This window comes from Thunnus thynnus, chromosome 16 (genome assembly GCF_963924715.1).
Source record: "Thunnus thynnus chromosome 16, fThuThy2.1, whole genome shotgun sequence".
Lineage (NCBI taxonomy): Eukaryota > Metazoa > Chordata > Actinopteri > Scombriformes > Scombridae > Thunnus > Thunnus thynnus.
Genome location: NC_089532.1, coordinates 22,110,337 through 22,125,657, shown reverse-complemented (window position 1 = coordinate 22,125,657; position 15,321 = coordinate 22,110,337). Strand labels below are relative to the sequence as shown.

Genomic DNA, 15,321 nt, shown 5'->3' with positions numbered 1-15,321 from the left:
AATTCCCAATACATATTTGTACAGTGTATATGTAGAGTCACAAAGTTCACTGGGGAATTCAAGGGCAAGGCACTAACATCAGGTTGAGATAATATATATAATATATATATATATATATAAAAGATGTTGACACAGTGTCACTCACCACTCTAGATAAGTCCACCAAGAGTATATTTGGCACACAACAGACAACAATTGAACAGTAAAAAGGCATGGTTAAGTCACTGAGTCAACAGCTGAACAATTGTCTCCTTGTTAATATCAGGAGATACTGAGATATTTATTGGCTGAAGCTATTGATGTGAAGATTAAAGCACTTCTCAAGAAATGGAGCATGGCACAGCTCCCATGGAGTTATTGAGAAATTAGTGGTAAACACAGATGTTTTGAAATTCCTAAAATATATTTTATCATGTACAGACTAGGCACAAAGGATGGGTTGGGCCTGAGTGTCACCTTAGTTACCCCGTGCAATCTGGGTCCACTGCACATGCACTGAAAGCACTTCACTGTTACTGAAATGTTTTCATTGGAATTACTTTCTACTGAAGCAAAAACCTAAAAAGAACATTTTTGTGCATTAACTACACAGCAACTGCTACAGACATGGCTGATATTATTGGTACTCTTGCATTTTATTAAAACCACGCACCATTCACCCTGAACAGTGTTTGAGCAGACTGTTGTGTTTTAATTAGTATCACAGGTGTTTTCAATCTTATAATCATGCAGCCAGTTTAAAAGGAGAAAATGATGGCTGTTTTGTGCCACTGTGTGCATCACATTGAACATGGAAAACAGAAGGAAAACTAGAGAATGGCCTGAAGACATTAGAAAAAGGTAATAGCCAAGCATGGTCAATGTAAAGGTTACAAGACCATCTCTAAAGAGCGTGATGTTCCTGTGTCCACTGTTGCCAATATTATTAAGAAGTTTAAGGCCCATGGAACTGCAGCCAACATCTCTGGACGTGGTCACAAGAAGAAAAATGGCCTGAGGCTAAACAGAAGGATTGCTCAAATGGTCAACAAAGAACCAAGGAATACAGATCCAAACTGATCTTCAAGTTCAAGGTACAATAGTTTTAAGTCACACCATCCATTTCTGTCTGAATGAAAACGGGCTCCATAGTAGAAGACCCAGGAAGACCCCACTTCTACGAGGGAGACACAAAAAAGCCAGACTGGACTTCCTGCCAAAATGCATGTTTACAAGCCACAGTCCTTCTGGGAGAATGTGCTTTGGACAGATAAAACAAAATTAGAGCTTTTTAGTAAATCACACCAACTCTATGTTGAAGCCTGAAAATGAAGCCTTCAAAGAAAAGAACACCATGCCTATCGTGAAACATGGAGGAGGCTCAGTGATGTTTTGGGGTTGCTTTGCTGCCTCAGGCACTGAGTGCCTTGAATCTGCTATCAAGGCATTTTGGAGCAAAACATACAGCCCGTTATCGGAAAGCTGGTATCCTGCTGGGTCCAGCAGGATAATGACCCCAAACATACATCAAAAAGCACCCAAGAGTGGATGAGAAGAAAATGTTGGACACTTCTGAAGTAGCCTGCTATGAGTCCTGATCTGAATCCCATTGAACATCTAAGAGCTGAAATTTGCACTTGGGAGATGGCACTCATCAAACCTGAGAGAACTGGAGCAGTTTGCTCAAGAAGAGTGGGCCGAACTACCAGTGGAGAAGTGGAGAAACCTTCAAATTCAGAGTTACAGAAAGCGCTTGACTGCAGTTATTGGCTCCAAAGGCTGTGCTACAAAATATATTTGGCAATTCCATTTTCATTTGTTTTATTGTATTAAATAATATGGATAATTACATGTTTTCACTCAATCTGACTGCATCCACCTGTACGCAATGCTCTAAAAATCTCTCTGAGTTGTTATTCTCATTCATGCCAACTCATGTTGGCATTTTCCTATTTACCAATGGTGAAAGTCCCCCTCCACTCAAAAATCTGTTTTTCTTCTTGTTGCCATTGCTATTTTGTTAGGGGTTACAATCCAAAAAGTTTGGGAACCACTGGTTTAACCTTTAATGATGAATTATATTTTGTAATATATACATATGATTTTTAAATGGCAAATCTTAATCTGTGAAGTAAAAAGTACAATATTTACCTTTGCATCACTGGAGAAATTATTGTATTCTATAGGCTCTATATATAGCCCATGTTTTCATTTCTGTAAAATGAAAACATGTTAGATTGTATACTGACCAAAACAATGTATTATTATTTTTTCTCATATATGCAGCCTGTATGTCTCATGAGACAATAAATGGAAAAGACATTTCAAGCTGATACTTGAATAGCAGTGCTACTTCTAAATTAAAGCATGACCTCAGGGAGGATAAGGGAAGGGTCTGTAGTGGGTGGGGGGGTTATTATTAAGTGAGATTTTCTGAGATAGAATATACCTATTGAGAGCAGTTGTGCCAAAGACCAGAAACTCAAGGGAGATGCCTCAAAGCCTGAAAAGGTGATCCCTACTGAGAAAGCCTTGACAGCTAAATCCTCCCATTTAGATCCATTTGAACTTTGACTCACTAAATTTGTGGTGGTTATACTGTATGTATCCCAGCATTGCAAATAAAAATTACAAGCACACAGACAAAAACATGAGTTAAAATTCTTTCTAAATGTTAATCTCACATACTGAAGTAAAGTGACTCCTTCCTTTGGTCTTTATGTTCCAGCTTTATGTAACTGGGATTATCTTTGCATCTTGTATTACCTCTGTGAAGCATTCTGTCGGCAGAGATTGACAAATGAAGGGGTACAGTATAATCCAGAGGAATGGTATTGAAAGCTTAACCTGCTTGTTCATGTACAGTACATGCAGAATGCGTACATTTGCACTGTGACAACCTACTACATGCAAATTAGGGAGAGCTGTATGTGCTTGCCTTGAGTGGAACAAAACTAGGTCAAAACCTAGTATATGGTTGGACCGTGTATGGTCAATGTGTGAAATTGTGGCCAAATGAAGAGTTAAAATGCCTCACACACCCTCACGATCATGCTGTGTCTGTGCGTATAATAAAAAAAAATATATATTTAAAATACTCCTCACTCTACAGGAAAACAAAAAAAAAAAACATATGATTAACAAGCCAGGCTGACTGGTACAGGATAACCGTTTTTTCCACGACTATATCACCATGTGCCTTCACAGCACTGCCACCACTGCAAATACACACACCAAACTAACACCCCTAGGTGCCGTGTATTACTTATCTGCATGCAGGTGCACAACAACCCATACGGCTAGAGCCCCCACACAGTACAGCCCGGGTATCTGAGGCTAAATAAAGGGGCACAGAGACAGCACTAATACACCTGATGAGGTCCTTCAGGCGCAGTGGGTTCGTCTGATACCACAAATCAACCAATCCTACAATCAGTCAAAATATACTAAACCAAAAGAGGCAAAAACAACACTAAATATAACTAAACAAAAGAAACCAAGAAAAGAGAAAAAAATAATAAAAAAAACAAAAAAACTATAGGCAAAACAGTAGCAAACTATCATAAAAGAAAAGAAAAAGAAAAAAAAAACAATCCCAAATATCCAACCGTGGCCTTCAATATGATATGCTTAATTGTTTCATCCTACCTCTACCATAATAACCCCGGCCAATTATGGCGCAGCTCACCTGCTCCTCCGCACTGGACCCCTAAATCACAAAGAACACATCATTTTCAATACAACTCAATACAACACTAGACAGGAAACGACAACAACAACAACAACTATTAGTGTCTACCTCTACAAGTGAAATCTGTCTCCCACGGTTCTGGGTTTTCAAAAGCTGGGGTTGTCTGCACCTCGAACAGAAAGACTGAACTCCCTGTCTGCCAGCTGATCACTGGGGACTATAGCACTCTGCCGCACGTGACGGGAAAACACTTCTCTCTGTGTGTGTATTCAATGAGTATTTATAATGTGCCTGGATGGTAATTGAATGAGACCTGATTGCGCTGTTGGCGTTTCCCTTATATGGAAAGTAACATACTAACAAAAAGGGAGAGTGAAATAAGTGGCCGTGACCAGCCAGGTAAAAGTGACTATGCGGGGCTGGGCAGGTAAAAGTGAGGTGAAGGCGAGACTAACCCTTCTACAGTAGCATATCACATGACATGGTTAAGTTTGAGTGAAAAAAACAGTTATGAAAGCAGAACAATACTTTCCAATCATATTGGGATGTTTGATTTGAAAGAGAACTTATTTTAATTCTAACTATTCTAATTATCTGTTAACACCCCCTGCTCTTTCATCTGTTTAACTCTGTGGATGTCTCTTGTTTTTCTGTATTGAGAGTATTGTCAAATTGATTGTTATTTGTGGTGCTTTGACTCTGCGCTCTCTCTGATGCCTCTATGTGTCTTTTTTCTGCCTCTTTCCTGGTCAATGATCATGGAGGCTGTGGTGGAAATTGTAAATGAAAGTTTTGACAGCATTTTGGATGCAATTCAGGAGGCTTATCTCCACCCAGTTACCGCAGTTACAGTCAAATCAAGCGCACCCGCAGAGCAGCTGCCCCACACTAAACTGGTCACACAATAAGTATTTGCTGATGTTAAGTGTAACCAAAGCACGTTATGTTTTACACATTGTGTGGTAATCAGCAGACATGCCTGCTAAAGATTTGATCAAAGGTCAAATGTCGTAGACTAACTGTTGATAACCACAGACATACTAGTGTCAGCCTTTAAGAGAATATAAGGAAATTAAAATTATACCATGGTCTGGGTGAATACTCTTTCCTGATTGGCCAGCAGGTGTGAGGTCAAACTGTTTATTGCACATATAGGTCAGCTTAAGTTTGATCAACGTTCTGAATTCATCCACTACCGGACATGTAAACATAGCAACATTAAAGAATACAGCTGTCAAAGCTTACTTGTTATTAAGTATTAAAGAATGGGACGCATCAGAGGAAAAAGAAATGGAGAAGAAAAGAAAGAAACCAAGTGAAAAACGGCACAAGGAGCTGACACCTGAAGAGCTTAAAATGATAGAGGAAGAGAAGGATGAGATTAATACAGAAAAGGCAACAAAATGGGCAGTTAATATACTGAGAGACTTTCTCTGCCAAAAACAAAAGAACACTGATTTGGAGACATACTCTGCGCTTATGCCTAATGACACCACATGGTGCTAGAAGAAAAGTCATCACCAAATCAGAGGGATTAATCCTCTGGAGACCATGAGTGTCTGTGCAAAATTTCATGGCATTCAATCCAATCCAATGTTTAGACCTTTCAGTCTGGGCCAAAGTGGTGCATTATGCGACCAAAAAACTGATCCCAGAGCCTTGTGGGCAGCATGGCTAAAAACATAACACGAACTTCCTACAGGATGACTGTTGAAGAAACAGTAGCTATGGTGATGTTTGCATAGATAAGTAAGCAAAAGACAAAAGACATTTTTAAACCTTTCATCTTCCCTAAAAAATAAAATGACAGAATATTCTGAGGACTTAACATCTTTGATTTTGAATCTTTCATGGCTGCTTCAGTTCAGGTGTTGGTGTCTTGGTTTGCAATCTCTGTTTCTGTCTGCAATTTTAATGTCCTGAATGATAGGAATGTGGCCTTGTACTGCAATCACACAAAAGTATGCAGAAAAAGATGCCTGAAACAGAGGATGCCTTGGGGCAGAGGCTTGTAGGTTTAAGATGAAAGAATTACCCGCAAGGCTCATCAGTTGACTGATAACTGAGAAAACAGGATGAGTGACACAGATAACTGATAATTGGTAACAAATGTCAATCACATCTTTTCTGTATGTACAAACTACACCTGCAAAATCATGTGAGTTTTCTACCTCTTCACTGGCTGGGAGTGGGTTTTCATATCTCATTGATAATTTTTATAGTAGAGCTTGACTGATAAATTGGGCGGGTTGGCACATTTGTAAATATTTGCTTATCATCATGTATCAGTGTAGGTGTTGGCCAATAAGTAACAAGAAATTACAGTAGACATGCAAAAGATATATTTGAGGTAGTTTAGAGACAATGACACTGCTATATTCTATACAATTACAAAGGCTGGTTACAGATTTTTATTCCTCCATGAAATCATGGAGGACATGAAGTCTTTTTCCACTTTAAGGGTACACTGTCACACCTTTCTCATTTGGCAGTAGTTGGTTTTTGTTGTGAGCAGAATGCTGTATGCCACTCTGTGCTTTATGTAATTTCATATCAATTATAGTGGTCCAGAAAGGAAAATTTCATAAATCAACATCAAATTACAATCCAACAAGAAACTTGCACATCACTGATTAACACCAGTGGAGGGCAGTAAAGGATCAAACCTGTTGGTTGCCAGACAATACAGAGGCCTCCATAATTAACTCAAACAGCAAACAACTTCTTATTATTTTCAATTATTACTTACATTATTCGATAACAAAACTAAGTGATATGGTTAACACACACACACACACACACACACACACACACACACACACAAGAAGAAGCATCTATTGTTAGATGAGGAAATTGGTATGAAAAGAGAATTTCCTTAATATTGGAGTAAAAATCTTTCAACGGTGATCAAACAAACAAGAATTAACACCAAAGGATGCAGGGCTGATATATATTTTAATTATGTTGGTCAGGAATGAGTCTAGTGTCTAGTGATTTCTTTAAAGTGGATAAGTACAGTCAGTGCTTGTACGTGAGCTCAGAGGCTCAGAGTGTTATTGCTATTTCCTGTGACTGAAACTGGGGCATATCCTGCCATTTAACAAACACAGGAAATATTGTCTGGATAATGTACTACAAAACAACACATTCAGACTACTTTAAGACATAGCTCTCTGCTGATATACACTTGTATTGGACAGTTACTATGACGCCAGCCCAACATTAACATACTTTGTAGTTTCATGACTGTCCATATACAATTTTTCTCATTCTTCTTTATCTGAATGATAGACCCCGACATCTACACATCTGAAGGAAAAGCTACAAGGGATAAGGGGGCTATTATGATCAGTATGAAGGTTTATTGACGTAGATATTTGAGGAGGTTGACTTCTAGAAGAAAAATAAGCATTTTTGTGTCTCTAACTTGTCAGAGATAAAAAGTATTGACCTATTTAACTTATGTGTTACCTTAATTTCTTTCATAATGAACATATTGTATTGTTTAAATTTAAATATATTATCTTTTAATATAATAATTCTATTAATACAATTTAAAAAAAATGTATTATCTTATTTTATATCAACATATTGTTACATAATAGCTGATACTTCAAAGGCATGCTCCTTGTCAGTTACTCTGGCAGATAAGACGTCTGCTCAGGTTGAAGGTGTGTTGGAAATGAGGTCATCGAAGTTCATGTTCTACTAAAACAATAATAAGTGCAAGTTGTCCCTCCCTGACTGGTGTAAGAAAAACAGGAAAGTGAAAAGTAAGGGAGCTGACAGTCAAGCACCATGTATGCACATGCTCACACAGAGGTATTATCAAGCAATGTGACTGAAAACACCTGTGCAGGTATGTAATGGGAGTGAAAACAGTTTTTACGTAAGCTGGAACAGGTTTCTTATTGAGGCAGCAGATATTCATGTTACATATGAATTGAATCAATGAATCAATTGTGCTTTCTAAGCACCGTCCACCCAACAATTGCAACACCTGTCAAGCTTTACTTTCTCACATGGGTAATATGCCATTTACAGTGATAATGGTGGCACAATTTACCACTTTTTGAAACAATGGGTCCTTGATTTCAGACAGAGGTAGGCAAAAGCAGTCTTATTATTTCTAACTGACAACTGTCAATTTTGAATGACAACTGTTGCTGGCATATTTTATCAACTAGAAAGCTAACATTAGCACCTTGAGTTAGTTAAAAACACTATCTCCAGCTGACATGGCTACATACTAGATATTGTGCAAAAAGGAAATAAACAAGCAGCATTCTTGTACTGTAGTGTAAAGGCAAGTTAGTTACTTTAGGAGTATGATAAGGAAAAATGTAAGATGTTATTTTGTTTGAACATAACTTTGTTTGGCTGTTTAGCTTACTTGTTTGTATTTTCAAACAGTATATTTTCACTTATAGCTTTACAAAAGAAAAGGCATTTAGGATGAGGACCAACCAATTTGTTTGGCAAACGTAACTCAGGTTGGTATTGCCGGAGTCTAAACTTAACCCATATCTAATAACATAACTGCTAATGTTAGCGAAACTCTGATGGCATCCTGCACCAGCTTACACACAGAGGATGTGGTATTCATGAATGGAGCTTTTTTAATGTAACCCCTAACTTTGCAAATGAATGTAGTTAACATAATGATATGCTAATCAATCAATTTATTTATATAGCGCCAAATCACAACAAAAAGTCATCTCAAGGCACAACTCTTGGGGCCCTATCTTACGCCCGGTGCAGAGTGGCGCTAAGCACAGCGCAAGTCTCTTTGCTATTTTAAGACCGACGCAGTTGTCATTTTCCCGTCCAGCACCCACGTTGTTAAAATAGCAATGGCACTTGCGCCCATCAGTGTGCCCATGGGCATGTTGGTCTAAAAGTAAGGTGTGGTCAGGCGCATTGTTGGTGCATTGCTATCTTGAGGCAGCAGAGAGCGATTGCACTATTAACCAACAAAAACCTGGTCTAAAGTCAATGGTGCAATGTTTCACTGTTATTTTAAGGGCGCATTATCAGGACGGTAATATGCACCTACAGAGGTGGGGGGTGCACAATATACACTCTGCTTGTTACACACACAGGATGCGCAGCAGCGCACAAACATGCAAAAGGTAACAAATAAAAGGATTACAATGTGAAAGATTATTATTGTGTATATTAATATATTTTAAAAAATACATGTCATAATGCTTAGTCACAATATTTATCAGAATTAACTAATCGCAGTAATGATGGATTAAATTGTTTAATTATTTGACCAAATCATGGCAATACATGTAGGTATTTAAACAAGCGGACAACAACGGATCATACACAGATCAACTTTCCTGCTGCATCAATACATGATGACATGAGGAACACATGAGGAAATAAATGAGGTGAAAACAATGATTAAACTAATGAAGGAAATAAATCTGCACAGCTTCTAGCTGCTGCCAGCAGCCAGATCAGAACCTTGGAGAGCTGATCAAGTCTCGATAACTGTGTTGATGATTCTTTACATTAAATTAAAATTAATTCTTTAATTTTTGAACAATATTTAACAAATATTCTTTAACATTTTTGAGAGTACAGTGATCAGGTTTCCATACTTTCAGCAATTAAAACCCCGCTGATTTTAGCTGTTACTCCATGACTGAACAAAACGATTTTAAAGAAACCAAAGCTGTAATTAAAAAAATTAAACCTTTTCAAAAACCACACGATGATAAATTTGCAACAAATTAATGAACAGGATCTTAAACTGGTGGTCTGGGGCTGACCACGGGAGGGTCCAGGAGCAGCAGTGTGCTTGTTATGGATCGTGCGTTTTCCCTTTGCGCACGTGCAGATCTGTTGCCTCTGCAGAGAAGCGCTCCTTCTTGCTACTTGGCAAATGTGCCGTCATAATAGCAATCCGCCAAGGTGCAAGTGCACCTGGCTCTTAAAGGGAATGGGAGATGACACTGTAATTGGTTTATTGCATGTTACGCCGAAAACACACTCATGATTAATTAGGAGACTATGGACAACCTCCTTTGAGCCATGCGCCTGGTGCAGCGACCATTTTTCCGCCATTAAAATACCAAAAGTGGATTTGGACACACCCTCAATGCAATTGCGCCATGTGCTTCAGACCGTGCACTTAAGATCGTTAAAATAGGGCCCTTGGTCTTGGAACTAACACTAGGTTAAGTATCCTTTTATATATTACATATATCAGTGTCTCTCCTGTACAGGCCTGGTGGGCCACCCCTGCCAGGCCAAAAAAACCCCATTTTTTTAATGCCAAAAATACACCAAATATCTATTCATTCGGAAATCAATAGCATTTGGGAGCCTCTGTGCATCGCTGTTCTGAAACTTGAGTTAACCTCTGTGTCGTTGCCTAGGAAACTCTTGGTAGTGTAGCTCCTTTTGAGGAAAAGGGCAGAGCTTAATGTGTGTGTTAATAGTGTGCGTAGCAAGTGAGCGGTTGAGTGAGTGTGAGCTTCAGAAAAGTGCAGAGGAAAAGGTTAGCGGGGGGTTAGCTCCAAAGTTAGCAACAATGGGTTAGCCTAACCTGACAACGCTAAAAACAAAGAAACAGAGAACGGAGCTGAGTCTCTCCTGAGATTTACTCTGTACAGTTGTACAACCATAGGTAGTAACATTAAGTAAATAAGCTAGTGAATGTAAAATTGGCTTTTTTTCTTTTATTAACATATAATTAGAGTCATGTGTATGAAATGTAAACTTTAAACTGAGCATAAATGAATGCCATTATGTGAGTCTTGACTAGTGTTTCTGTTCAGCCACAGCTGATGTACTGCTTGTTCATCGCTGCTTTATGTTGTGACATCATTTAGGCTGTAATATAGGACTTGAATGATTTGACTTTAAAGGACAGATCACTCTCTCTCATCCGAGACGGATGTTAATACCTGGTGTTAACAGGACCATAGTTTATAATTCTTTCTAAACCTTCTTGATACACTCAAAATGTTTGGTGGGCTGGAAATTCCAGAAAAACTGAATCTGAGGACATGCATGATTTTAATATGATAGCATCTTGTTAGATAGAAATGGAAGAATCTGTCTATGGAGAGGTCTTTGAAGCTGACTTTATTTAATTGCCTATGTGAGCTCAGTGGGTGGAGGAGTGTCTTACTTGACTTCCTGTGATTGTATCTGGGGCATTTTCTGTATTTAAACAAACACAGGAAATGGCTGGATTCACGTGAATGTCCCTGGCATTCAATCTACTTAAACACACACAGTTGAAACACAAGGGTCTCCAATCCACTTTGCAATATGAACAACCAGTGTTATCATTTCTTTTCCTGCTTAAGGTAGCCATGCGTTCGTTTCTGTTCACCCAGTCACACTATACTTGAGTACAGGAATCCTTGAAGAAGAGCACAGCAGACAGAATGCAATGGTGTGTGATTGCTTCTTTGTTCATCTGTTATTTAAGATATGAGTAAAGGTGATTCAATTTAAACACATCATAACTCTACAGTAGCAAAACCCTCTTTCTCCCCTTTGCAATCAGCAAATGTTATTACTTTCCCACTCCCATGATTCATCAGAAAGTAGAATACTGGTTTGGAGTAATGTTATTGTGGAAGAAATAATATAGGCAAAATGGAAACATTGTTGTTTACAGTCTTGGGTTTTAAGTACTGTATTCAGGCTCACACTGTAAGAGCTTAATGAGAACCTTTATTAATCCACATAATTTAGGGGACAGTAAAGAAAGTGTTTTGTGTGTGTGTGTGTGTGTTTCTCATAATGTTGACTTTAATCTTCCATTGTGTCCCATGTTATGTTTACTTGGTATAATTTATTTGGGAGAGAAAAGAAAAAGATGGTATACTTTTGGTTTCTGCACAGCAAACATACATACATCTGCTGTGTAGGGGAAAAAACCTACAACCATCTCTTAGATGATGGATGTCAGGATCATTCATGAACTTCCTGAAAAATAATCCCGTGGAGGATTCTTCAACACAAGAACTCTATTTGTTTTAAACTACACAGCAATGACTTAAGTAATACATGCCACTCTATACCATTATTTGTTTTTTATTTATTCACTTTTTTTATGGTAAATGTATGTAATTTAAAAAAGGAGCCTCAATTGGATGACTAAATTGTCATTTGTGTTGTTTTGAACAAGGCATGGGAGTGAACAATCATACATACGTTTTCATACATGAACACTAACTCCCATCAATCCCAGGAGCCAGGTCCCGTACCACTCTTTTTAAAATAAACCTCATCTCCTACAGTACAACAGTCTGTATTTTAGTACTACACCCACAGAGGTAAAGCATAAAATAGTTTTGTCTTTACTCATGATCATACAGTTAGGTGCACAATCAATAACATAATAATAGTTATCTATTACACACGTTTATATGCATGATATGGCAGATTATGTAATAAACAATTTATGACACTGAATGATTACAATGTTTATACTAATACTATTAATAATAAAGTGTAGGTCGACTGTAGTCTAGGAGGTAGCATGGTGGCAAAGGTCGCAGATTAATTCCCAGCTGCAGCTATTGTGCGTCTATCCACAGTGTCCGTTTGTTGTGTCAAAGTGTCCCTGAGACTCTGACCCCTGCATGCTCATGTATTGTAACTCACTACAATTAAGGGAGTCAGCTTAAATGTCTGAAGCCTACTGGTGCCGGAGACATCTGGAGAAGCAGTCAAAACACTACAGAGCCTGCCATTGTTTTCTGTTTCAAAACGGAACTGTTCAGCAGGGCAGAGAAAAAGAACCCATAACTCCTGCAAAGCATTACTTCCGTCTTTAGTTTGTGTCCCAAACAGGATACAGGAGCATGAATGTTAGTTTCAGACCCACACCACTTGTTTTTTGGCCACATATTGGTCAGATTTAACTCAAAAACTCCCAGGGACCCTCTGGATATCAGTTAAATTGTTGCTCTCCATGGCAATTATGTTGTTGAGTTTTCTACTGCTGCTTATTAACAGCTTTAAAGGATCATATGGAGCTGAACATGAAACGCTGTGCACTTCTAATGCCTGCTTCACTTTACATATGGACAAGGTGGAGTTTGAGAAGGCCCATCACAACTGCGACCACAATGGAGGTTATCTGATGACAGTCAGAGACAGAGAAGAAGAGGATCTGCTGCGCTCGTTTCTCTCACAGATCCAAAGACATCAGGACAAGGGCCTCAACTTTTGGATTGGATTAAAACTGCACAGAGGGGACTGTGTGTTAACTGATAAGACTCTCAGGGGTTTTAAGTGGGTATCTGGGGAGGAAGATTCCCACTACTCCAACTGGGAAAAGGAGCCTCTGGGCACATGCACTGAGCGATGTGTAAGGATTAATTACACTTCAGGTCAGAACCAACTGAAATGGGCTGATAGCCCTTGCAAAAGCCCTGAATTTTATGTATGTAAGTTTTATTTCAAGGGAATGTGTAAACCATTGGCTTTGCTGGGGCCTGGACAAATAACCTACACTGCGCCTTTTTCAAAGGAGCCACTAAGAAGTGAAATGAAATTGTTTCCATTAGCAACATTTGCGGAAATTTCATGTGGTGACCAGCAGAAGTCTCCTTACGCTCCTTACTGTACCATCATTGACGACACCTATCGTTGGACTGACCCGGGTCCGTTTTGCAAAACAGGAGAGCAAAACTGCGCGATCGACAACGGCGGATGTGAACATTTGTGCCATACGGACGCAGACAAGGTTCGATGCTCATGCAAAGAAGGTTACGACCTGAACAATGATGGACTTTCTTGCAGGATAAGAGACTTGTGCGGCGTTAACACCTGTGAGCATCAGTGCGTAATGAGGGAGTCAGGATATTCCTGCAAGTGCCCAGATGGGTTCAAACTGGATGCAAACCAGCGCAACTGCTCTGACATTGATGAGTGCCAATTACAAGCCTGTCTGGATCATGTATGCGTAAATACGCACGGCAGTTACACGTGTGAGTGTAGTGACGGCTATGAAATGGTCGACGGTAAGTGCAGTGATGTGGATGAGTGCACGCATTCAAGATGCCAGCACAGCTGCTTAAACAGCTTCGGCTCCTTTTCCTGTTACTGCAACGACGGCTTTACTTTATCTGAGGACGGCCACTCGTGTGTGGACACAAATGAATGCATCAATAGTCGCTGTCAATTCAAATGCGTCAATACTGCTGGCAGCTTCTTGTGCACCTGCCCGCAGGGCTTTCACCTGGATACCACCGGAATGACTTGCGTTCCAGATGTGACAGCTGCTTCATCAAATGCTGACGAGGAAACACAAGAAAACCTCACAGAGTCTTTAACCAGAACAACAGTAGAGCTCCAGCACCAGTCCCCTCATACTGACGCACCGCCTCCAGACCTGGTGAACGTTACGCACGGTAATAATCGGGGCAACGAATCTGCGACTGCTAGTCTCGCCAAGACGATCAATTCCAGGGTGATAATCTGCGTCCTCGGTTCGGTCATTCCTTTGCTGCTTTTGCTCGCAGTGACTCTGGCTATAGCAATTTTTCGTTGCAGTCGCTCCAAAAAAGAAGCCAAGAAAAATACCACAACAGATGGCTACTGTTGGGTGTCGTCTGGTTTGGACCCGCGTTTAGAGAAACTGTATGAGTCCATCCTTACTGATGACCTATGACCTGATAGAGATGGAGAAGACTTTGTACTCGGATATGTTGATTAATATGTATTTATGTAATTTATGTCTCTCTCTCTCTCCCTCTCTCTCTCTTTCTCTCTCTCTCTCTCTCTCTCTCTCTCTCTCTCACACACACACACACACACACACACACACACACACACAAGGGGCTAAGTGGGATATCAAATTATTACATATCAAATCAGAAATCAGAGAAAGTTTAATTGTCCACCATCATCTTTTATGTGGCTCATAAGTAAAAGTACACAATACACATAGAGTGAAAATGGTAAATAGTCTATGTTGTGCAAGAAGTAAAGCAGTAACAAGTAAATATGTGAAGGTGGTGGTGTGTCTTGTCATAAAAAGGGTGTGAAGGGTCTTACAGTTTATGATGTGGGTGGTTTGTGTTTCACTGACATAGTTAATAATCCAAGACAGTGTTAATGTAGGAGGTAATAAAGGATGTGATGTTGAAAGTGTGCATATCAATTTTCAGCCAGCTGATTTTGTAATTTGTCTTGTCATAACTGGCTGCTTTTACTGACATTTTATTAATATATGTAATAATGTATGTAATGTATGATTCCTGTATGTAATCTTCCCTGTTCTCGAAACCTGTTATCACATTCTCTACAGTTGAGTTCGACAGACCACACTCATTGTTCCAAGAACCTGCTGTCTTTACTGCATCATTCAGAGGAAATAAAAATGGGTTGGCCACTTTTCAATACCTTGGGGTAGTGGTGGAAGAAGTATTCAAATCTTTCACTTAAGTAGAAATAGCAACAACACATTTATACTATCAATACTCCATTGCAAATAAAAGCTCTTTATTCAAAATGTTACTTAAGTACAAAAGTATAAGCAACAAAATGTATTTCAGTATTAAAATTAAAAGTATGTGTTGTGAAGAATGGCCTCTGTCAGTGTTATTACTGCATTATATGATTGGACCAAGCATTGACATGTAAGTGGTACTTTAATGTTGTAGTTA

General features: G+C 39.1%; 1 protein-coding gene across 1 annotated transcript; it reads left to right on the top strand.

The window, feature by feature from the left end:
- Positions 1 to 12,469: 12,469 nt before the first annotated feature.
- LOC137199376 (complement component C1q receptor) lies at positions 12,470 to 15,095 on the top strand. The gene has a single exon (XM_067613634.1). The coding sequence runs from the start codon at positions 12,621 to 12,623 to the stop codon at positions 14,322 to 14,324; it is 1,704 nt and encodes a 567-aa protein (XP_067469735.1). The 5' UTR covers positions 12,470 to 12,620; the 3' UTR covers positions 14,325 to 15,095.
- Positions 15,096 to 15,321: the final 226 nt, after the last annotated feature.